Genomic DNA, 24,249 nt, shown 5'->3' with positions numbered 1-24,249 from the left:
AGACAACTATATTGCCTTGCTTATACATTTCAAGAACTATCACAAGGAAGTGCCCATGCAGGTGCACCATCCCTTGTGCAACACAGAACTAGCAGTCAGTTCAGAGGAAAGAAAATACAGACTGTAAAGTTGGTATTATATCATAATTTAATTATTATGAATGGATAATAATGAATATTTGTGACTTAATGACTCACATATTTAAACAAGCATGCAGCCATGCTCTATTTGTCCCTGTCGTTAAGATCCATACTTAATCATATTGGACTCAGTTGTATGAGTCTCCACATAAGCAGATAACATCACTAATACCAACAGATTGTTTTCATATATGTCAGTCCTGGAAACAGTCTCAGTTTCCTGTTTTGTCTACATTAACATTAAAAGAGATACTGGCCTTATTTATGGCAAACACTTGCTACAAAAAATCACCTGGAGCCGTACCATACTGTGGTAATTCTACTGTCTCCTTGTGTCATCAAGAGACTGAAAAAAATCCGCTTTTTGAGTTTCATATCAGGCATATGCTCGTTTATCAATCAAAATTTTTAAAATTTCTAGATCTTCTATGTTAAACTCATCTGCCTGTCTTCTGGTACATTATTATTTACAACCAGGTCCTCTTAATACCTTCTTAAGTTTTCATGTAAAAATTGACTGCAGACCAAAAAAAGATCCAAATAACCAATATGTATGAAACTGAATATATCTAATAAAATGTCCAGTGCTTGCAGTGATCTCATACTCTATTAATGTAAGTATGTAGATTTCCACAGATTTCTGCAATAACAAAGTGATGACGGACCTTAGATACAGTGTAACATAAGGCTGTATAATGACACTGACACACCGAGCGAGGTGGCGCAGTGGTTACACACTGGACTCGCATTCGGAAGGACGACGGTTCAATCCCGCGTCCGGCCATCCTGATTTAGGTTTTCCGTGATTTCCCTAAATCACTCCAGGCAAATGCCGGGATGGTTCCTCTGAAAGGGCACGGCCGACTTCCTTCCCCGTCCTTCCCTAATCCGATGAGACCGATGACCACGCTGTCTGGTCTCCTTCCCCAAACCAACCAACCAACCAATGACACTGACAGAGAAACTATCATTCTAGATCCCTACCACAAATTATTATAATGTGTTTACTTGAGTGACAGTTTGGAGAATGAAAGTCCTCTCAAAAACCATCTTCATAAACACTTTGAGAAATATCAGTGTAGCAGAATATTTTCTGTAATGAATAGACACAAAGATAGTATTTACTTCATTTCCTTATAGTAGATTCTATTGCAAAATATGCATATTATTCAGTTCCTATGAATTTCTAAGAATGGGCTTGGATTATGCTTAAATATGAAACTTCCTGCAGCATACAGTACACCTCAGCTGCATACATTTCTTCTCTCCAGTTATGACAAGAGAGATCTAGTATCCCACCAAGGATCACTAGACCTGTAGAACCAGCATTTGTCTCATTGGTGGAAGAGTGTCACCCATGACCTTGCTGAAAGAATCATTCTACCTAATTTACCTGCTGCAATGTAGAATGAACTTTGGTCTCTATACATCAAGAAATTTGTATCAGGGTAATCTTTTTGTGAAAGGTAAATAAATCAGCTAATCATATTTCTGGATGAGGAAACAGGATGAATACCCAAGCTATACATGTTATAATAATACAGTTAATCAAAGGTGATCACATAATAAAATCTGATTCTCTATTTGTATATATTACCATTAAGTAGACCATACTGAGGTAAACCACTCACATTATGAAGTTTATATTTTCAGAGTACCTGTCACTATATTTGTTTAGGACCATCTGAAGTAAATAGTTACATTACTTTGCAATGGTGTGGAATAGCTTATCTTTCATTACCCTCTACACTTCATTCATGTAATATATAAAAAGAAGTGAATATTTTTACAAATATTTGAAGTTCACAACTTATATGATTTCTGGGACTTGCAAAACAATATTCAGTTGCATTTTAACTATTTTATTAGCAATAACTTTCAATATACAAATTTACAAGGGATACAAATTTTGTGCTTATAAAATATTAGTAACACTTCAAGTAATTTAAACATGAGGACCACTGTTTCTTCAACTCTATAGACTGAAGACTATGTAAAAGAATGTATATCATGGCAGGTTATGTACCACATAAAATTAATATTAACTGATTCACTGTAACAGACAAGAACTGCAATTATAACAAGAAACAGTCACTAAATTTACTGAAGAAACATGTTGTTCAAACAGATATATATACTAAACAATGAAGTGTGAACAGATTGTGTGGTAGTCGCTAAATTACATTATAGTTTATTCAGTGGGAGAAAAATATTATAAGTTAATTTGTGAAGGAATAATCTTTGGCAGCATGTTCTGCAGGTATATCAAGCATATAGTTACATTTTACTGTACAGACAAACTGTTTTCTAAAGACATGGATACATCTAATGTAACTTTATACTAGCACATCCAAGAGTTAGTCATGAACTTTGCAATGGCAGAATTGTAAATTTCTGTGTATTGACAAAATTTCACCTTACAAACATATCTGAATCTCATAAAAGTTTCCAGTTTTATTCTACCTCTGTGAATCTCATTGTGAGTAATGCAATTCATCTTGAAGTATCATGGAAAATGGGATAATTACTCATCCCTTAACACCAAATACAATTCAAATTCAATAGAATAAAAGTATCAAAAACTTTTAATAGCCACAGCAATGCAGTTGCATCTGTATAGGCTATAATGCAGTTCTATATACAGCTATGATGTACATTAATTTTCATCATAATGATCATTTTAAAAACTATTTTTCTGGCAGTGACAATACCAAATAGAAGTTTTTTTTAAGAATAAAAAATCCACCAAATATAAATAACACTTATATTTCTTTGAAACATTTAAGGACAATTTCTGGAAGTTTTGAAGTGGATGGTATTTTATTACTAGTCATAAAACTTATAAAACCAGTGGTGTTAGCATTTTCTTAGTCTAGGCAGTTTTAGCTTTCTTCTGAATATCAGTCTTTGGTGATGGCTTCAGTGAGCATATAAGTTATTTATAACATCAAGAGTCTATGTAGCTTTTGCTTATGAATTTAAAAATGTAAATTGAATTCAGTCAAATAAATCAGTCATCACATTTATGTATTATCTAACAGCAGTCATTGCTTCATGTTGCCTTGAAATACAAATAGGAAAAAGGGGTTTAAAGTACGCCTGACAATGAACAATTTTCGTATATAGCAGTAGGTGATACCCAAACCCCAAATTCAATCTTTGAAGCATGTCGGACCATTATGTTCTCTAAAAAAAATTCTGAGCTGATATACTTTAAAAAATTACTTTTAATTTTAAGAATGTTTGTGTCTTGTCCCATAAACAAATATCATCCTTGAAAAAGTTAATTTCAAGTCTATTTTCTCCCATAAAATAAACTACATATTTCACCCACTAGTAAATACAAATGAAATAATCCACACATTGGAACTATTACAAATACATCAATACGATTGCTCTTGTTTATCACTACCAATAACTTATGACAGGTGTGGATTTTACATATAATGAAAATTATGTATCTGTTTTATTTACCATTTGATAAATATTTACATACAATAACATAATTATGGCATCTGGATATTATTTCTTTTGGACGATAGTGCAACATCCATAAATTCTATTACAATAATTACAAAGTGTAGGTAATTTTATAACAGGAAAATCTAATTATCAGGCCCCAGTTCTGAGCTAATATTTCTCAACTACCTTTCATAGAATGTATCACCCACTTGTTCACTAGACTGGATTTCCCTCCTAAAGACAGGAAGAAAGGGCAGGATAAGGGGCAGTGGGAGATCCTTCATTAAGGTCCATCTCTTTCTGTGTGGATGAATATAATTTCCTCGTTTATGTAACCTTCATCTCCACTTGATTCAGAGAACTTGTGTGGTAGTCCGTCATAGTCTCAGACCAGCAAGGTTCTGTTATCATTAGTTACCTGTTTTCATTGCTGCAGAACCTGGTTGCTAAAATAGACAATATTTATTGTGGAAATGCTCAACAGTATCTCAGTGTGTTAACTACAGACATCATTGCTCTGTCAGTCATGTAGTCATTTCTGAATGTTTAAAACATTCAATGTGATGATAACTTTGGGCAGGAAAAATTGTGTGTACACATATTAATCCTGTGCACATAATGTTTTATCTTATCCATTCGTTTAATCATTCACATGTCTTTCATGAATCTACATAAGGGTAAAGAAAAATAGGATTAAGGTCTGCTTGACTGAATATTCTTTGAAGAATGTAACAGTGGAACACGTCTTTGTTGATATGTCGACTCGTTATAAGAGTTTCAAATAAAGATGGGTTGGAATATGAAGCATCTAAAATGGAACCAAGCAGTTTGCTTGGATCTAAAGAGTCTACAGTGATATCTGGAATGCTCTCGGTAGTGAGGAAGTGAAACTTGTCGCATCGTCAGAGAGTGTCTGTTATAATCTAGAAAGGAACCACTGTTCAGAGGTCAGTGTCAGTGGATGGGAGGCGTTCCGGCACTTCGGTGTCCTCAGGAGGAAGAACTGCACTGCTGGCCGCCTCTGCTGCTGGTGCCTCCGGGAGACCCGGGAACAGCTGTCCTCAGCTCTCGTCCGAGTCAGATGGTGGATCCAGGGCCGTGTGGAGGGTGACTGCCACTCCACGGTTGAGGCTCACGGCTGGGTAGAAGACGCCATAGAGGCCATGGAACGCTATGGGCCCCTGCAACACAACAGGAAACTGGTCTTAATACCTTTGTATCATCAAAAATGGGCACATGCTGGCTAAAATGTAATAGGAAACATAGAGCAGGTGGGTGGCATGAACCTATCAGAATTATCCAGAACGATGAGTAACTATGCAGTTGCATATTTTGGTAACTGATAGCTATGTTTTAATGTTGTACTAAAACGACAAGTCTAATATCATTGCAAAACAATCTGTGAATGAAGAAATAAGTAATAAATCAAAGCTCTGTCTGGCTGTCACGATTTACAAGTTTACCAACTTTGGTCATGAATGCTGTCAGTTTGAGAAATCTACTCTGTAGGAATCAGCATGGGTTTCGAAAAAGACGATCGTATAAAACCCAGCTCGCGTTCTTCGTCCACGAGAGTCAGAGGGCCATAGACACGGGTTCCCAGGTAGATGCCGTGTTTCTTGACTTCCGCAAGGCGTTCGATACAATTCCCCAAAGTCGTTTAATGCACAAAGTAAGAGCATATGGACTATCAGACCAATTGTGTGATTGGATTGAAGAGTTCCTAGATAAAAGAACGCAGCATGTCATTCTCAATGGAGAGAAGTCTTCCGAAGTAAGAGTGATTTCAGGTGTGCTGCAGGGGAGTGTCGAAGGACCGTTGATATTAATAATATATATAAATGACCTTGGGGATAACATCGGAAATGCAATCCGAAAACAAAGGAAGTAGGTTACAGTACACTTGTTCGCCCACTGCTCGAATACTGCTCATTGGTGTGGGATCCGTACCAGATAGGGTTGATAGAAGAGATAGAGAAGATCCAACGGAGAGCAGCGCGCTTCGTTACAGGATCATTTAGTAACCGCGAAAGCGTTACGGAGATGATAAATAAACTCCAGTGGAAGACCCTGCAAGAGAGACGCTCAGTAGCTCGGTACGGGCTTTTGTTGAAGTTTCGAGAACATACCTTCTCCGAGGAGTCAAGCGGTATATTGCTCCCTCCTACGTATATCTCGCGAAGAGACCATGAGGATAAAATCAGAGAGATTAGAGCCCACACAGAGGCATACCGACAATGTTTCTTTTCACGAACAATACGACACTGGAATAGAAGGGAGAACCGATAGAGGTACTCAAGGTACCCTCCGCCACACACCGTCAGGTGGCTTGCGGAGTATGGATGTAGATGTAGATGTTTAGCAAGGAAGTGAGTGAATTAATTTATACAGTAACCTTCCCCAAAACTGGTAATCATTTACCAATGGTATATTGAGACTCTGGAAATTCCACTTTGAGGGCAACAAAATTTACTAGTGTGTCTCACAATCAGAGCTGAGTTCCCCAGTATGTACCTGTGGTTCCTCATTGACGTAGAAGCTGAGGGTGTGTCGCTCCAGGTCTAGCAGCACACCCACGGTGCAGCCAACTTGAATCCCACCCTCGCACCTCTGTTCGTGAACGCTGTCGTGCATGAACCACGACCGCTGGCGGTCGATATACATGCTCCATCCCTTGTCATCCTTACCTGCAAAACACATGCAACAAACTGTTACTAGATAGCAGTAATGATTATTACATCAATATTTATTTGATATTACAGAGGATTAGATAATGTAACTTAGGAATATTTGCTGGCAGGGAAGCAGTGACACACACTGCAGATGATTGGAGCATTTCAGCTCTGACACTCTCAATGCAGCCTTTAAGTCTGCTGATACCAGTGTGCATTGGAGATCAGGAGTGTAATAATCAGATATAACTTGAATACAGTATTAATTTAATTTCATATAAACAACTTATAATGTCAGGAGTTGGGTATTTTAGGTCAACTCAAGGAGTTTTATTATTAATCATATGACTGATTTCTTAAGATATGGTGACCATTTGTTCCAATTTTCCCAGGACAGCCCCTTTTTTTCTTCGGAAATGTCTCGTTGTCCCAAAAGTGTTTTTGGTGACGCTTCAGTGTCCCACTTTTTTGCGATTCCGCTTGGTTAAGGTATTTTATGCTACTTGACGTTAGATTATCAATATGCTGCGCACTGTGCAAATACACTGAGGGGACAAAAGCCACTGGATAGTATGCACATATAAACATGGTGGTAGTATCGTGTACACAAGGTATGAAAGGTCGGTGCTTTGGTGGAGCTGTCATTTGTTAGGTCGAGCAGGATAGGGTGGCCGATGCACAGTTTCCCGTTTTCATCCAAAGAGCTGGGTGAGTTCATTCGAGTGTTCAGAAGGGGAAGCCGACAAGTGCTTTCACCTTTCGTCCGGTCAGCGATCACAGAATCGACGCGCATGCCCTTCAGTTTTTGTCAAAAAATTTTACAGAAAATCGAAAAAAATGCAATGAGAAATAGGAGTAGTTATGATTTTGCTCTGGTGCATATTATATAACATGTTGCTGCGAATGAAATTTAGCTAACATATTGAATTTTTTCTTTAGAGTTGGTTGGAGGTCTCTACCTGTCACCAATCTTGAGAAAATTGATCTGACATAGCGCACTCATTTGCGATCGCACCACTCCAGCGATAAAGCCAGAGTGAAATTCCTAATATTTTTTAAACGGTTCGAGATATCGAAATAAGATTTTAGCAAATGATATCACACAAAGTGAAAGTATTTTGCCATGTGGTTATTATGTGAAACTTCATTGTATACCGTGTTATTCCACTAACTGGAGAATTTTCCGATGGAAGAATATTATTTTTAAGGGCCATCGATAGCTGGTGAAACGAGAAATGCTGTCGGCTTTGCAACAACATTAGTGAAGTCAATACACGTTTGTTTTGTATCTGGGATGTGCCTTCTCATAAGATGCTGACCTTACTTTTCCTCAGTTCCTAACTTAATAAAAGTTAATAAATTACAGTCTCAGAATTCTCTTGCAGTGGCGTCTGCACAACATGATAGTAAGGTGAGACTCTGTAAACTCCGCTGTATTTTACCGAAAAATAAAATTTTAATATGGCAACAAGAGGAAGATGTAGGTTTATTCAAAATTCCTCACTCGTGACTCGTCCCTGAAAGTTACAAATCGTTAACAAACCAGGCGAAAATAAATCGCTGCACTTTCGGCGGCATTCTTTTTACGTACTAACCAAAGAAGAGGTGACAGATCTTTCTGAATGGTCACCATGCAAGTGTGGACGTGGAAGGGCTCATCCTAATATTTACGAAAAATGTGGGTGTTGGCTTCAGTTTAGAACGGCATTTACCCTCCAGCGCTCTGAGCATCCCCCCACCACTGCCGGTCTCGCCACGCTTCCCCAGACGACTGTTCATCTAGCGGCCACGGCATTTTGCGCGTACGTTTTCTCTGGTTATTCATGTGGGAAGGTTTCCGACGCGTAATTACACAACACGACAGGAATCAATAGATTTTCAGCGCGGAATGGTAGTTGGCGTGACACGCATGGAACATTCCATTTGGGAAATCGCTAGGAGATTCAGTATTCCGAGATTCACAGTTAAAGAGTGTGCCGAGAATATAATCCTTCAGGCATTACCTCTCATCATGGACACCACAGTGGACGACGGCCTACGCTTAACGGACGAACGAGAGCAGCGGCGTTTGCATAGAGTTGTCAGTGCTAACAGACAAGCAACACTCCGTGAAATAACGAAATCAAGCGGGACGTACGACGAACATATCAGTTAGGATAGTATAGCGAAATTTCGCGTTAATGGACTACAGCAGCAGATGACCGACGCAAGTGCCTTTGCTAACATCACGACATCGTCTGCAGCGCCTCTACTGGTCTCGTGATCATATCGATTGGACCTTAGGCGACTCGAAAACCGTGACCTGATCAAAAATGGTTAAAATGGCTCTGAGCACTACGCGACTTAACTTCTGGGGTCATCAGTCGCCTAGAACTTAGAACTAATTAAACCTAACTAACCTAAGGACATCACACACATCCATGCCCGAGGCAGGATTCGAACCTGCAAACGTAGCGGTCACTCTGCTCCAGACTGTAGCGCCTAGAATCGCACAGCCACTCCGGCCGGCGTGTGACCTGATGAGATGAATACTGATTTCAGTTGGTAAGAGCTGATGGTAGGGTTCGAGTGTTATGCAAGCCCAACGAAGTCATGTACCCAAGCTGCCAAGTCACTAGTGATGGCTTCACAATGGTGTGAGCAATGTTTACATGGAATGGACTGGATCCTCTGGCCCAACTGAACGGATCACTGACTGGAAACGGTTATGTTCTGCTACTTGGAGAGCACTGGTAGCTATTCGTGGAATTTATGTTCCCAAACAGCGATGGAATTTTTATGGATGATAGTGCGCCATGTTACAGGGCCGCATTCATGTTAATATTTTGCACTTTTGGTAGTACCGATTTATGTTCACTGTTTCGTCATGCCAAAACGAAGAAGTAATTTTAACAGCAATATGAAAATGAAATTACTTTTACTATTAGCAGAGGGTGCGCAGCTCATGGTCTCACAGTAGCGTTCTCGCTTCACCGAGCACAGGGTCCCGGATTCGATTCCCGGCGGGGTCAAGGATTTTCACCTGCCCCGAGATGACTGCGTGTTGTTGTGTTGTCTTCATCATCATCATTCATTCCCATTACGGTCGGAGGAAGGCTACGGCAAACCACTTCCATTAGGACCTTGCCTAGTACGGCGGTACGGGTCTCCTGCATTGTTCCCCTACGCTCTGTCAAGAGGCATGGAACTTCATTTCAATTTCCCATTAGCAGAAGAGAAACTGTAGAATGTACAGGTGCATTATGCAAGTCAGACTATGCTGTTGGACATGGAGGACGGTCTGGTATTGTGAATCGTTAAGACGAATAAATATCGCTCGAGTGTTCAAAGGAAAAAGCACTTTTGATAAAATACGTATAGTTAAAAGTACGGACAATTCATCAATCAACGTATTATAACTGTTGAAATGACATTATTTGCTAGGGAAGTTGTGATTATTGGCGTATATGCACCCACGAACGACACAAAAGATAAGGAGAAAGATACATTTTGGGACACCCTCAGGAGACTATTGAAAAAATCCCAAGAAGAAAGGAACTGATTATCATGGGAGATCTGAATGGAAGGGTAGGAATTAGAGAATCTTGTAGAATAGTAGGAAAACATGGAGAGGACGAATATAATGACAATGGGGAACGATTGATTGCAATTTGTGAACAATTTGATCTAAAAATTACCAACACATTTTTCAAACATAAGGACATTCATAAATATACTTGGCAACAGAACATCAAAGAACTTCGTTCTATAATAGATTATATTATCATTAGGCAAACAAGTAGTTTCAAAGCAGTAGACGTCAGATCTTATAGAGGAGCCCAGTGTGGATCAGACCACTATCTAGTTAAAATGAAGTCTTTCTGGCCATGGAAGAATGCAAGGAGTGATACAAGTAACATAAATAAAACGAACCAGACTGAGAAAGATGAAAATTTACCTTTTAATATTGACAGCCTACAAGACGAAAGTATCAGAACACTCTTTGCGGCCAGGATGGAAAGGAAACTGGCTGAATCATTTGAAGGAAGTACAGAGGAAATATATGACTATATAAAAGCTAATGTGAAAATCATAGCAACGGAGGTGTTGGGTAAAAAAGATAGCAACCACAACCGTGCAGCAGAGTGGTGGTCAGAGGAACTAAAGGTCCTCCTTAGAGAAAAACGAAATGCGTTCCTTCAGTGGTTGAATGATAAATCAGAAGAAACAAGACCAATATACAAGGAAAAGAAGAATGAAGTGATGAAAAAAATAAGGATGGCAAAAAATGAAGCATGAGAAAGAACATGTGCCAAGGTGAATAGCAAATTAGGATTTGGGAGAGCAAAAGAAGCATGGTCAGTATTGAAAGGGCTTCGACAGGATACAAAAAGCAAAACTAGTCTCCAACTGATAACACAAAAGGAATGGGAAGAGTATTTCCAAAAATTATTAAATGAAGACAAAGAAGAATATCTAGAAGAAGGAACAGGGGAAGATAAAGGACATGAAGATGATGAGATCCAGATTTTAGAAAGTGAAGTACTTCAGGCGTTGAGAACAGGAAAGAATGGTAAATCACCGGGACCAGGCAATATCAATCTGGAGTGTCTGAAATATGGTGGTGACAAAATTGTGAAACTGATAACGTAGCTCTTCAACAAAATGATACATGGAGATTCAATACCCAACGAGATGAAACTAGGTTACATTAATACAATATTTAAGAAAGTGGATCGCAAAATTTGTTCAAACTATCGAGGAATTTGTGTTACAAACACATTAATGAGAATTTTTGCGGAAGTAATTAAAAACAAACTGGAAAAAAATTTTAGAACCCAAGAAGAACAATGTGGATTCACGGCTGGGAGATCATGTGTAGATCATATTTTCACATTACGACAGATTTTGGAGAAACATAGGGAAAAATCAAAAAATATAGGATTAATTTTCATTGATCTAGAAAAAGCATATGATACTGTTCCAAGAAAATTACTTTGGAGAGCACTACATATGGCAAACATAAACCCTCCCTTGATTAAAATAATACAACAGATGTATAAAGATAACATTTGCCAAGTGAAAGTTGGTAATAAACTTTCACAGAAATTTAGAACAAGCAAAGGCCTTTTACAAGGTTGTCCCATGTCACCATCATTATTTGAAATCTATACAGATATTAGCCTTAGAACATGGTCTCGTAAATGTAATAGTATGGGATTAGAAATAAGAGATGGAGTTTACCTACATCATTTATTATTTGCTGATGATCAAGTAGTCGTAGCACAAGATGGGGAGGATGCTACCTATATGTGCAATCAACTAGCAGTAGCAAACAAAACTTGGGGTTTGAAGATTAATTACCAAAAAACAGAATACTTGACTAATGATTCAGATGAGCTATACATTGAAGGAAAGAAAATCAAAAAGATAAACACTTTCTGTTATTTAGGATCCATTTTAGAAATCGAGGGAAAATCAGAGTCAGAAATCAATAAAAGAATTAGTAGCGGAGGGAGGGTCATTGGGATGCTTAACTCAGTCTTATGGAGCAGGAATGTACTGAGCAGAACTAAAAAACGAATATACAAATCCATATTAGAGAGTGTGGTTCTGTATGGAACGGAGACCTGGACAATTAACATGAAGCACATTAAAAAATTACAAGCTCTAGAGATGGACTTTTGGAGAAGATCGGCAAGAATCTCCAGGAAAGAAAAGATAAGGAACACCGAAGTAATAAGGAGAATGGAAATAAAAGAAAGAATATATGACGTAATGGATAGGAAGAAATTACAGTGGTACGGGCATGTACGACGAATGGAGAAAACCAGAATACCAAAATTGATACTGGAGTGGGAACTGGAGGGGAGAAGAAGAAGAGGACGACCAATGACCACCTGGCTCCAAATTGTACAGCACACAATGAGGAGAATGGGCGCAGAGGAAGAGGACACACAAGATAGAAACACCTGGAGAAATATTTTGTGATTATACTTTAAGAACGTTTATTGTTTGTATTGTAATTTCCAAGTAAATTATTATGTTGGAGATAAGCCTCTGTAATGAGGAAAAGCTCAAAATAATAATAATAATAATACAAGTACGGTGACATTGGATCAGAATAACTGTAAAAAACCATTTGGTATCATCTGCGTGCGTGGGCACAAAGCTAAATTTGAATGTTCATTAAATTTTGTCAACATAATTTGTGTCCCGTTTTTTGCTTCAATGTCCCAGATTTTTTCTAAACTATTTAAAATGTTCCGTTTTTTTAATAAAAATTAAATGGGCACGCTATCTTAAAATCATTCCTATACTTTCACCCCTGTGTTCCTGAGTCAATGCTAATATAATAAGACTATGGGATGATTTACTTTTGTATGAAACCATAAAAGCTAGCCTAATTTTTTTATTGTGTCCTTCTACTCAAACTCTGCATGAAAAATGACGCATCAAGTACATTTACATAACGCGTTGTGAGATGTTTAAATTTGTACTGTGTGCGCTGCAAAACTGAAGGACGAGGTAGATGAAGTAGCATAAAATATTAACAATTCGATGGAAAGGAGTAAAAGTGCGGAACCCAGAGGTCTTCCAGTCTTGCACGGAGAGCTGAACGTCACATGCTGTGAAGTCATCGTCACTACATTGCCAAATGGGACTGGCCCGGAAACACGAAGTGGTCAAAGGATTGGGAAGAGAAGTATGTCTCAATCAATGAGCACTGTGGTAGTCTTCTTGATTATAACATAGCCTGGAGACAACAACTGGATGACTTCACATCGGGAAAAGTCATCGAGAAACTGGAAGAAAGAACAAATGTGACGAGTGTAGCCCAGGCGTTTGGTATTTCTCATAGCATTGTTTCACGTGCATTGCGAACGTTCTGAACCATAGGCGCTGCTGCCAGAAGGAGAGGAGAGGTCGACCATTATCAACTAACACAGCGGATGACCACTACAGCGTACAAAAGGCAAGACGGGACCCACGTCAAACAGCAGGTGGAGCTGCAACCACACTTAACAGGACTGCAATCCATGCAGTATCACGCTCCATAATGGCATGGCGACTATATGGGAGAGGTCACTTTGCCCAGTGTATTGTGTTCTGTTGACACCCACACACTGATAGTACCATCTGCAATGGTGTAAAGACCATACAGAATGGACCAACGAGGAAAAGGGGCACGTACTCTTCTTGGATGAGAGCAGTTTCAGTCTTACATGGCGAGAGGTGGGAACTCTTAAAGCATCCAAGAGCCTTGTCGAAGATCATCGTTTTGGTGGTCCAGGTGTTATGGTGTGGGGAGGCATAGTGTCGCATGGGCGTACTGACCACCAAATCTTTGAACACGGTAGACTCAGCTGTCACTGTAGTCCTTCCCCATGTGCGCCTTTTCAGGGGTGCATTCGGTCGTGACTTCATTTTTATATATGTTAAACCGTGACTACACTGCAGAAGGATGCACTCTAGGAACGAGAGGATATTTAGCGAATGGACTGCCCTGCCCGTTCCCCCGACTTAGATTCCACTGAGCATCTGTGGGACACATTATGGGACCATACTCCACCACGTCCACATGCACCATCGATCATCCGGCAGTTGTCAGCCGCGCTGATGGAGCAGTGGAACGCCCTGCCACAAGAGCTCCCTTCCAACAATATGGCTGGCATGGGAGCAAGTTGCACGGCATGCACTGCATTCTGTGGCGATCACAATGAGAACCATGTCCCGGGTTTTTCAATCTCCAGGGGCTCATGATACGTCGTGGTGATTTCAGTGTAATTATTGTTCATGAATAAAAGTGTCATTTGTAATGATCTCCTTGCCCATTTCTTTCAGTTACCTTCTGTACTGTACTGTGGCAATGTTTTCTATGTATGGTCCAAGTTTCATTGAGTTATGTTGTTTGGCAGTGACACATAAGTTTTATTTTGTCTGCAAGTTTTGCACACCTGTGTGGTTGCTCTTACAATTTAATTTCGTTTATATGCCAACTAGCTCTGCAGATGCTGAAGATATAGATGAAATGTATGACGAGATAAAAGAAATTATTCAGGTAGTGAAAGGAGACGAAAATTTAATAGTCATGGGTGACTGGAATTCGTCAGTAGGAAAAGGGAGAGAAGGAAACATAGTAGGTGAATATGGATTGGGGGGAAGGAATGAAAGAGGAAGCCGCCTTGTAGAATTTTGCACAGAGCATAACTTAATCATAGCTAACACTTGGTTCAAGAATCATAAAAGAAGGTTGTACACCTGGAAGAATCCTGGAGATACTAAAAGGTATCAGATAGATTATATAATGGTAAGACAGAGATTTAGGAACCAGGTTTTAAACTGTAAGACATTTCCTGGGGCAGATGTGGATTCCGGCCACAATCCATTGGTTATGAACTGCAGATTGAAACTGAAGAAACTGCAAAAAGGTGGGAATTTAAGGAGATGGGACCTGGATAAACTGAAAGAACCAGAGGTTGTAGAGAGTTTCAGGGAGAGCATAAGGGAACAATTGACAGGAATGGGGGAAAGAAATACAGTAGAAGAAGAATGGGTAGCTCTGAGGGATGAAGTAGTAAAGGCAGCAGACGATCAAGTAGGTAAAAAGACGAGGGCTACTAGAAATCCTTGGGTAACAGAGGAAATATTGAATTTAATTGATAAAAGGAGAAAATATAAAAATGCAGTAAATGAAGCAGGCAAAAAGGAATACAAACGTCTCAAAAATGACATCGACAGGAAGTGCAAAATGGCTAAGCAGGGATGGCTAGAGGACAAATGTAAGGATGTAGAGGCTTGTCTCACTAGGGGTAAGATAGATACTGCCTACAGGAAAATTAAAGAGACATTTGGAGAGAAGAGAACCACTTGTATGAATATCAAGAGCTCAGATGGCAACCCAGTTCTAAGCAAAGAAGGGAAGGCAGAAAGGTGGAAGGAGTATATAGAGGGTTTATACAAGGGCGATGTACTTGAGGACAATCTTATGGAAATGGAAGAGGATGTAGATGAAGACGAAATGGGAGATAAGATACTGCGTGAAGAGTTTGACAGAGCACTAAAAGACCTGAGTCGAAACAAGGCCCCGGGAGTAGACAACATTCCATTAGAACTACTGATGGCCTTGGGAGAGACAGTCCTGACAAAACTCTACCATCTGGTGAGCACGATGTATGAGACAGGCGAAATACCCTCAGACTTCAAGAAGAGTATAATAATTCCAATCCCAAAGAAAGCAGGTGTTGACAGATGTGAAAATTACCGAACTATCAGTTTAATAAGTCACAGCTGCAAAATACTAACGCGAATTCTTTACAGACGAATGGAAAAACTGGTAGAAGCCGACCTCGGGGAAGATCAGTTTGGATTCCGTAGAAATGTTGGAACACGTGAGGCAATACTGACCTTACGACTTATCTTAGAAGAAAGATTAAGAAAAGGCAAACCTACGTTTCTAGCATTTGTAGACTTAGAGAGAGCTTTTGACAATGTTAACTGGAATACTCTCTTTCTAATTCTGAAGGTGGCAGGGGTAAAATACAGGGAGCGAAAGGCTATTTACAATTTGTACAGAAACCAGATGGCAGTTATAATAGCCGAGGGGCATGAAAGGGAAGCAGTGGTTGGGAAAGGAGTGAGACAGGGTTGTAGCCTCTCCCCGATGATATTCAATCTGTATATTGAGCAAGCAGTAAAGGAAACAAAAGAAAAATTCGGAGTAGGTATTAAAATTCATGGAGAAGAAGTAAAAACTTTGAGGTTCGCCGACGACATTGCAATTCTGTCAGAGACAGCAAAGGACTTGGAAGAGCAGTTGAACGGAATGGACAGTGTCTTGAAAGGAGGATATAAGATGAACATCAACAAAAGCAAAACGAGAATAATGGAATGTAGTCAAATTAAGTCGGGTGATGCTGAGGGAATTAGATTAGGAAATGAGACACTTAAAGTAGTAAAGGAGTTTTGCTATTTAGGGAGTAAAATAACTGATGGTGGTCGAAGTAGAGAGGATATAAAATGTAGACTGGCAATGGCAAGGAAAGCGTTTCTCAAGAAGAGAAATTTGTTAACATCGAGTATAGATTTAAGTGTCAGGAAGTCGTTTCTGAAAGTATTTGTATGGAGTGTAGCCATGTATGGAAGTGAAACATGGACGATAACTAGTTTGGACAAGAAGAGAATAGAAGCTTTCGAAATGTGGTGTTACAGAAGAATGCTGAAGATAAGGTGGGTAGATCACGTAACTAATGAGGAGGTATTGAATAGGATTGGGGAGAAGAGAAGTTTGTGGCACAACTTGACTAGAAGAAGGGATCGGTTGGTAGGACATGTTTTGAGGCATAAAGGGATCACAAATTTAGCATTGGAGGGCACCGTGGAGGCTAAAAATCGTAGAGGGAGACCAAGAGATGAATACACTAAGCAGATTCACAAGGATGTAGGTTGCAGTAGGTACTGGGAGATGAAGAAGCTTGCACAGGATAGAGTAGCATGGAGAGCTGCATCAAACCAGTCTCAGGACTGAAGACCACAACAACAACGGTGCTAAATGTCACAAAGTAGGTTTAATCTAAAAATAGCACACTTCAGTATAAACTACAGAAATAAATCATTAAGTGCAGTTTGAATAAGTTCAATCAGAAACTGCGAAATTCACTTTTGCATTAAATTTAGCGTGTGGCTCACAGAATTATATGTTTCAAGTACTGCAGTTCGACTGATACAAGATAAGATAAAATGATATGAATCAGTACAAGCAGATACATCTACACAGCACGGAGAAAAATTGTGTCGCGAAATTGTAACCCTGGATAGCTGATGCCAGTAGGGACCAAAATTACTAATGTTGTGTAGGTCGACAACGCACCATTTATAAACCACGGAAACTTGGCGCCACGCGCTGCTATTGGCCGTGGGATTGCCCTGTTGCGGTTCGTCGGTTGATGGGCAGCGCTGTGGTTGTCGGTTTACCGAGCGTGGCCTTGGATGCATCGCGATCTCCGGCAGCCAAAGCATTTGCGGTCATGCGTTGTCCAGAACATCCGGCAACAGGGCAATTCCACGGTCAATCGGAGCTCATAGCGCCAAGTTTCCGTAGTTTAAAAATTGTGCTGTCGACCTACACGACAATAGTAATTTTGGTTCCTACTGAAATCGCCTATCCAGGGTTAAAATTTTGTGACACAAGTTTTCTCCACCCTGTATATATGTATAGGTCATGATGAAAACTAAAGAACCTGCAGTCTTTCATTCACTTGCGCCTTTGTCCTGCTGTTCGCAGAGTCGGCACGGTTACGATAGGATTTGGCATGCTTAATTTTAAGGGGTGGCAGATTGCCCTTCCTGTCGCCACCCCGTACTCCTGGGACGGAATCAGTACACCCCAGCTGTCTGCGTGTAGAGTAAATCATGAAAGAGTGCGAACGTGTTTCAAATGTCTTCGAGTCGTGTAACTGAGGCGGGACGTGGGGACCAGCCCGATATTCACCTAGCGGGATGTGGAAAACCGCCTAAAAACCACATCCAGGCCGGCGCGCACACCTGCCCTTGTCGTTAATCCGCCAGGCGGATTAGATCCGGTTTCGCTGCGCCTACCCAAGTCCAGGAAGCAGCGTATTAATGCTCTCGGCTAACTTGGCGCGTCAGAGAACCTACAGTAGCTAAGAGAAGTTGAGATGTCCATTTTCCATCATCATATATGAGATTAAATATTATCAGTTGTACACTTACAATACTGTTAGATCCCAAAGTTTAGCAGCAGCAAGAAGTAGCACGATATGTATAAGTTGTCGATGCTAAGTTGAGCTCCCGTTCCCTACATGTTACCAGTAGTACATCTCGGTACACTTCTTGTCGACTGTCTTATGTTTACGACTGCTGCCTCCTCTAGTGATCTAACTGCTGCTTCTTGTCGACAGTCTTATGGTTACTACCGCTGCCGCCTCTAGTGATCTAACTGTTGTAGCACTATAGTGACACGACGAACTCGTGTTTTGTGAGTCGGCGGAAAAATAAATGGCACAACGATTGCGTTTGAAAATGAACAATGTATGACATGCTTTCACATAATCTTGTTACTTCCATATGCAATTGGTATCATAGTTACTAATTATCTATGCACACTTGCTTTAAGTAGCTTCATGGTATATCAGGCAGATAACGTCCCCCACGTTGCGTCTCTCTTCAACGTGGGCACAAAACTCTCCTTCCCACTTTCTCCCCACCTCACACTGAATTCAGCTCGAAGGTAAACTTAGCACCGATAGCCTATATCGACTTGTCTCGATATCTATGGAGTGGAACTACGGCATCTGAAATCAATAAAACTTGACATAAAAGAAGCATGGGTTAAACAACATAGTAATTACCAAAAACTTTCAGTGTCTGAGAGTATTATTCGTACTGGTTTAACAATAGTATACTTCGCGTCCGCCAGGCGAAGCCAAGAGAGGGCGTGAACCACATATGGAATTAGGAGTGCAGAGTTTTTATTTGTATACTGAGTGAATACCCATTAAGTCTCTGTGACATAATTAGTTTTTTGTGTCACCTACTTATTTTAGTTCTTATGGCATGTCATGTCTCGATACTGACCAACTCATCTATATGAAAAATTTTCATTTTGAAGTCTTGCCCCTTGCCCCCTCCCCCCCCCCCTGCCCCCCCGCCCCACCGCCCTGCCTCCTTCTCCTGTCCCACCGATACAGTTTCTGTGGACGCCCATGAGTATATCAATACTTCAGTTGGGCGTACTTAAAATGGCGTAACAACACCTGGTGACTAGTCCACAGGGTCACTTAGAGTTAAACGACGAATAGAGTCTGCGTACGTTTCAAACCGTTTCGTAGTACTTATTGCAAGGAAAGAGTTACAGTACTTAACTCGACTGACATTCAGCTCTTTGTGCAGTTTGACTGACGTGACATTTCACGTTACGTTTTTTATTTATATACTGGAATAGTGGAGCGTTATTAAATAATTGCGTTAGTTTCATAATGCTAACCTCATATAACAATAAATGTAATTGTGGTACCATCCATTCAATATTAAGGTTAGAGGGTTACCACTGAAATAAATCATAAGTTTTCTGTTCCTAGTGACCTCTTAAATACATTAGAAATGAGAATAATGCCCCAGAAGACAGACACCTTGGAGAAAAAGACTGTACAATGGAAATGTGATTTTATATGTAGTGTAATTAATGAGTCGTAAACAAACGTAAAATGTTTAATTGCTCATTTAATTACAGGGACGTAATTACCACTCCCACAGTGCCTGCGGGCACGGAGGGGAAGGCCACAAATCATTCTGTGGTTTGGTATACCTAAACATACAGGTAACAGTCCAAAAGCGCTACCAATCCTTTCCCTGATTCAGGACACATACAAATTATGCCTTAAAACAGTTTTGAGAGCATTTTCAACATTATTTTCATCTGAAAAACAGTAGAAGTTGAGACCATGGTGAAGTAAACTGTTGAATAAGGCGAAATCACGTAAATCCAGTATTACGGTCCTAGCTTTTCCGCTATAAGTCAATATCATTGTAGCTTGTTCAGTGGAATGTTGCGAGGGAAATCTCCCGCAGTGCTGACAACATTTGCAGCTCGTACTAAAATCTGACCACTTGATGTGATAGTAATTAGGCAAGGAAGTAACAAAGTTCCGTGAAAGGGCGTTATAGTGACGTCCATATTCTCATATGTTATTTATTTGTAACTGTGAATACGAAGTGAAAGTAAATTAATGTCACAGCTCAAGGTCAAACTGTTAACCACGTAATGGCTAGCGCAGTGGCAGTTGGTATAGACGTGCAAGTACGGTGGAAAGCGTGACGAAAACTTTCGAATTCTGTCACCGGATTCCGAGCAGTACTATGGGTCATTAGTTAAACAAAAGTTGGATTAGCTATACAGCAGGGTCACGTTACGCGAATGCAGTGGAGCCTGGCGTACAAAGAACTGAAACTGCAAGGTTACATGACGCAAACATTTACGTATGACGCAGACTAATTGCTTGGATGACTGCCACATGAGTGTGAAAGAAAAGGAAATGGTAAGTTACGTGTCCGCTACTTCCACTGAGATAGGGAAGTTTTCTGGTATTAAATTAAAAAAAGTGCGAGTTACGTTTGAAGAGTAGTATGGCAATCACATTTTAATTTAAACCCAAAAGATTTTAAAATATAAGTGCAAGTAATATAAACATAACTCGCCACATCTCAGCGACGCTGTTCGATGTACCCAATGCAGCTAAACAATCAAATAAGAAAATAATCTACTCACGGATACTAATACCTTCAAAGTTAATAATTGCAGTGTCTTGTTGTAATCAGTAATAAATTGCAATGATGTGCCTTTTTAAAATGGGTCTGTCTTCAGGAGCACTACTAACGTCAGGCTGTGGAATTTTTATATATTTGTTTAGTGTTATTTCATATTATTCATATCAAGCATTAGAAAACAAACATTCTAGAAAAACACATTACATAGACTACAATCATTCTTTTAGCTCAGTCAACAAAGATCAAAAAATATCTTTTTGCACAGTAATAGGGGGGAGTGTAACGGGCAGTGGTCGTCAAACTTGTTTGGTCACGGTTGCGAGGAGGCACGTCGGGCCGCAAGTGTAGCGATCTTATTGTTACTAATTGGTACGTTACATGAATCAGTATGTTACGAGCCCCCAAAAGACTAACTATAGTAAGACTGGAATATATAGGCCGGCGGCCCCCAGATACTACTCGTTAACAGTTTGCAGCATTCGTAACACTTCGTGAGTGTGTTAAGTGTTTCAGATTGCTGCCACAATTAGTGAGAAGTAGATGTGACACTGTAGTAGCCTGACGAAGTGTTGTTGTGTTGTCTGTGTGAGAGGACGGCTAATTGATTAATATTAGTTATTACAATTATGTTTAACAGCTTCACGTAGGCGCTGACAAATGTTTTTCTCGCATTGTGGCAGCACGTATTCAGACTTTTTTCCATCTAACGGCGCTGCTTTTCGTATTTCTCGTCGTAACGTGGCGATTGTATTCTGACGCCAGAGGCTGCATTGACTTTTACAAAAATAACCACAAATTATTCGATATCACATTTGTTCAGAAAGCTCTCTCGTTGAAGCGTCACAGAAAATTATTTTGTTCACAACTGTTCGCTGCGCCTGGCTGATAGGTAATACATTATACATTACTGTTTCGCTGGTAGCATAATTGGGATGCAATGAAGGCTGAACTACCTGCCGCTCAATCTCATTTGCCGTTCGTGGAGAATCATTTTAGGGACGGCACAACTATAGACTACAAATGGATTAACAACACTTTCAAAGTAAAGGACCCAATATGAGTCTGTACTTCATTGCGTGAGTGCTTTGGTTTTCAAAACCATTAATGAGAAGAGTTGCCAGAAATAATGAACGGACTTATCGACGGAACGTCAAAGCCAAGTGTATTTACTGTGTTTGGAGTTACTCGTTGAATTATATTCATACCGGTTCATACTGAAACACCAGGTTACTTTCTTTTACCTCCACCAGGCTCCTCTTCAATAACCTATTCGCTGTTACAACTTCGTGTTGGAAGCTATACAAAACTCACGACATTCGTTCGTCCTCACGATCAATTGCATCAAATAATAAAAGCCATGAATTAGTATTGCAGTATGTATAATGCCTACCTAACGTTAATGCTGACTGTTTATATAATATGAATCAGTGCGCTGAATGGCACATTTTTATGACTGACTGTGTAATTTATATTACCGCTTAACAACCGCTACGAATTCAAGGACTTTATTATTTTGATGCCACTCGTTTTATGTCTCCCAGTATGATGTAAATTTCTTCGAATGAGATCCTCGGACTGAAACTGGTTGTTTAATAAATAATAACAGCAGCTCTTGGCGACAAAATATCACATTTTTTCAAACTGTGGGGTTACATTCGTGTCTGTTTTGGCTACGATAACCAGTTTATTATACTGTTCGCAGTAGACCAACCGCAGTTCCATTTTCTTATTCATTCTTCGAGTTATTGTAGCGCGTATTACTCGTATTGTTGCCAGACCGTCATTAATCATTGCTGATAATCGTGGAAAGTGGTACACCCGTTTTGAGCGTATTCGAATGTGTTTTACTCAAAGCGTAATTTGTACACTATTGTTATTTATTGATCCATGAAGATCTGAGAATGCAAGCAAGCCGCTCCTTCTCCTCTTTGGTATTTCGGTTGTGAATCGTCGTGTCATCTTCAGAGTCAACTATACGGGATACTGACAAGTGTTTTATGCACTACTGGCCATTAAAGCTGCTACACCACGAAGATGACGTGCTACAGACGCGAAATTTAAGCGACAGGAAGAAGATGCTGTGATATACAAATGATTAGCTTTTCAGAGCATTCACACAAGGTTGGCGCCGGTGGCGACACCTAAACGTGCTGACATGAAGAAAGTTTCTCATACGTAAACAGCAGTTGACTGGCGTTGCCTAGTGAAACATTGTTGTGATGCCTCGTGTAAGGAGGAGAAATACGTACCATCACGTTTCCGACTTTGATAAAGGTCGAATTGTAGCCTACTGCGATTGCGGTTTATCGTATCGCGACATTGCTGCTCGCGTTGGTAGAGATCCAATTACTGTTAGCAGAATATGGAATCGCTGGGTTCAGGAGGGTATACGGAACGCCATGCCGGATCCCAACGGCCTCGTATCACTAGCAGTAGAGACGACAGGCATCTTATCCGCATGGCTGTAACGGATCGTACAGCCACGTCTCGATCCCTGAGTCAAGCGATGGGGACGTTTGCAAGACAACAACCATCTGCACGAAGAGTTCGACGACATATGCAGCAGCATGGACTATCAGCTCGGAGACCATGGCTGCGGTTACCCTTGACGCTGCATCACAATCAGGAGCGCCTGTGATGGTGTGCTCAACGACGAATCTCGGTGCACAAAAGGCAAAACGTTATTTTTTCGGATGAATCCAGGTTCTGTTTACAGCATCATGATGGTCGCAACCGTGTTTGGCGACATCGTGGTGAACGCATGTTGGAAGCGTACATTCGTCATCGCCATACTGGTGTATCACCCGGCGTGATGGTATGGGGTGTCATTGGTTACACGTCTCGGTCACCTCTTGTTCGCATTGACGGCATTTTGAACAGTGGACGTTACATTTCAGGAGAATTACGACCCGTGGCACTACCCTTCATTCGATCCCAGCGAAACCCTACATTTCAGCAGGATAATGCACGACCGCATGTTGCAGGTCCTGTACGGGCCTTTCTGGATACAGAAAATGTTCGACTGCTGCCCTGGCCAGCACGTTCTCCAGATCTCTCACCAATTGAAAACGTCTGGTCAATGGTGGCCGAGCAACTGGCTCGTCACAATACGCCAGTCACTATTCATGATATACTGTGGTATCGTGTTGAAGCTGCATGGGCAGCTGTACCTGTACACGCCATCCAAGCTTTGTTTGACTCAATGCCCAGGCGTGTCAAGGCCGTTTTTACGGCCAGAGGTGGTTGTTCTAGGTACTGATTTCTCAGGAACTGTGCACCCAAATTGCGTGAAAATGTAATCTCATGTCAATTCTAGTATAATATATTTGTCCATTGAATACCCGTTTATCATCTGCATTTCTTCTTGGTGTAGCAATTTTAATGGCCAGTAGCGTATTTATTGATCGTTACTAGAGCAAATTTTGGCTTGCGCCGGAGTAAGTGCTGATTTACACTTCTTGGTAGATTTAGACTGTGTGTCGTGACTGGAGAGAGGTGAGGATGAATCAGATAAGTTTTTTATAATTGCAGAAGATGCTGGGACGACATAATTCCCACGTAAGGTCTGTTAGCGGGTTTATTAACTTTCATGTGTTGAGGTCAGGGGATGTTGGAGGCCGAAGTACAGCCTCTGCTTGACCTCTGCATCTTGGACCGTACTGGCGCGTTTGACGTCGTCTACATCAGCGGCAACATGTGTCGAGCCCCCA

General features: G+C 40.5%; 1 protein-coding gene across 1 annotated transcript in view; it reads right to left on the bottom strand.

Annotated features, from left to right (window-relative positions):
- Positions 1–2,042: 2,042 nt before the first annotated feature.
- The window catches only part of LOC126417003 (E3 ubiquitin-protein ligase TRIM9-like), a 150,070-nt gene continuing 127,863 nt past the window's right edge, over positions 2,043–24,249 (bottom strand). The window contains exons 9-10 of the mRNA XM_050084890.1: positions 6,117–6,289; positions 2,043–4,783 (exon numbers count right to left, since the gene is read on the bottom strand). Of these exons, the coding sequence (XP_049940847.1) occupies positions 4,664–4,783; positions 6,117–6,289 (293 nt within the window). The 3' untranslated portion in view covers positions 2,043–4,663. The remainder of the gene's footprint in view (positions 4,784–6,116; positions 6,290–24,249) is intronic.

This window comes from Schistocerca serialis, chromosome 8 (genome assembly GCF_023864345.2).
Source record: "Schistocerca serialis cubense isolate TAMUIC-IGC-003099 chromosome 8, iqSchSeri2.2, whole genome shotgun sequence".
In the NCBI taxonomy this organism is placed as follows: Eukaryota; Metazoa; Arthropoda; class Insecta; order Orthoptera; family Acrididae; genus Schistocerca; species Schistocerca serialis.
This window is presented reverse-complemented; position numbering and strand designations above follow the sequence as displayed.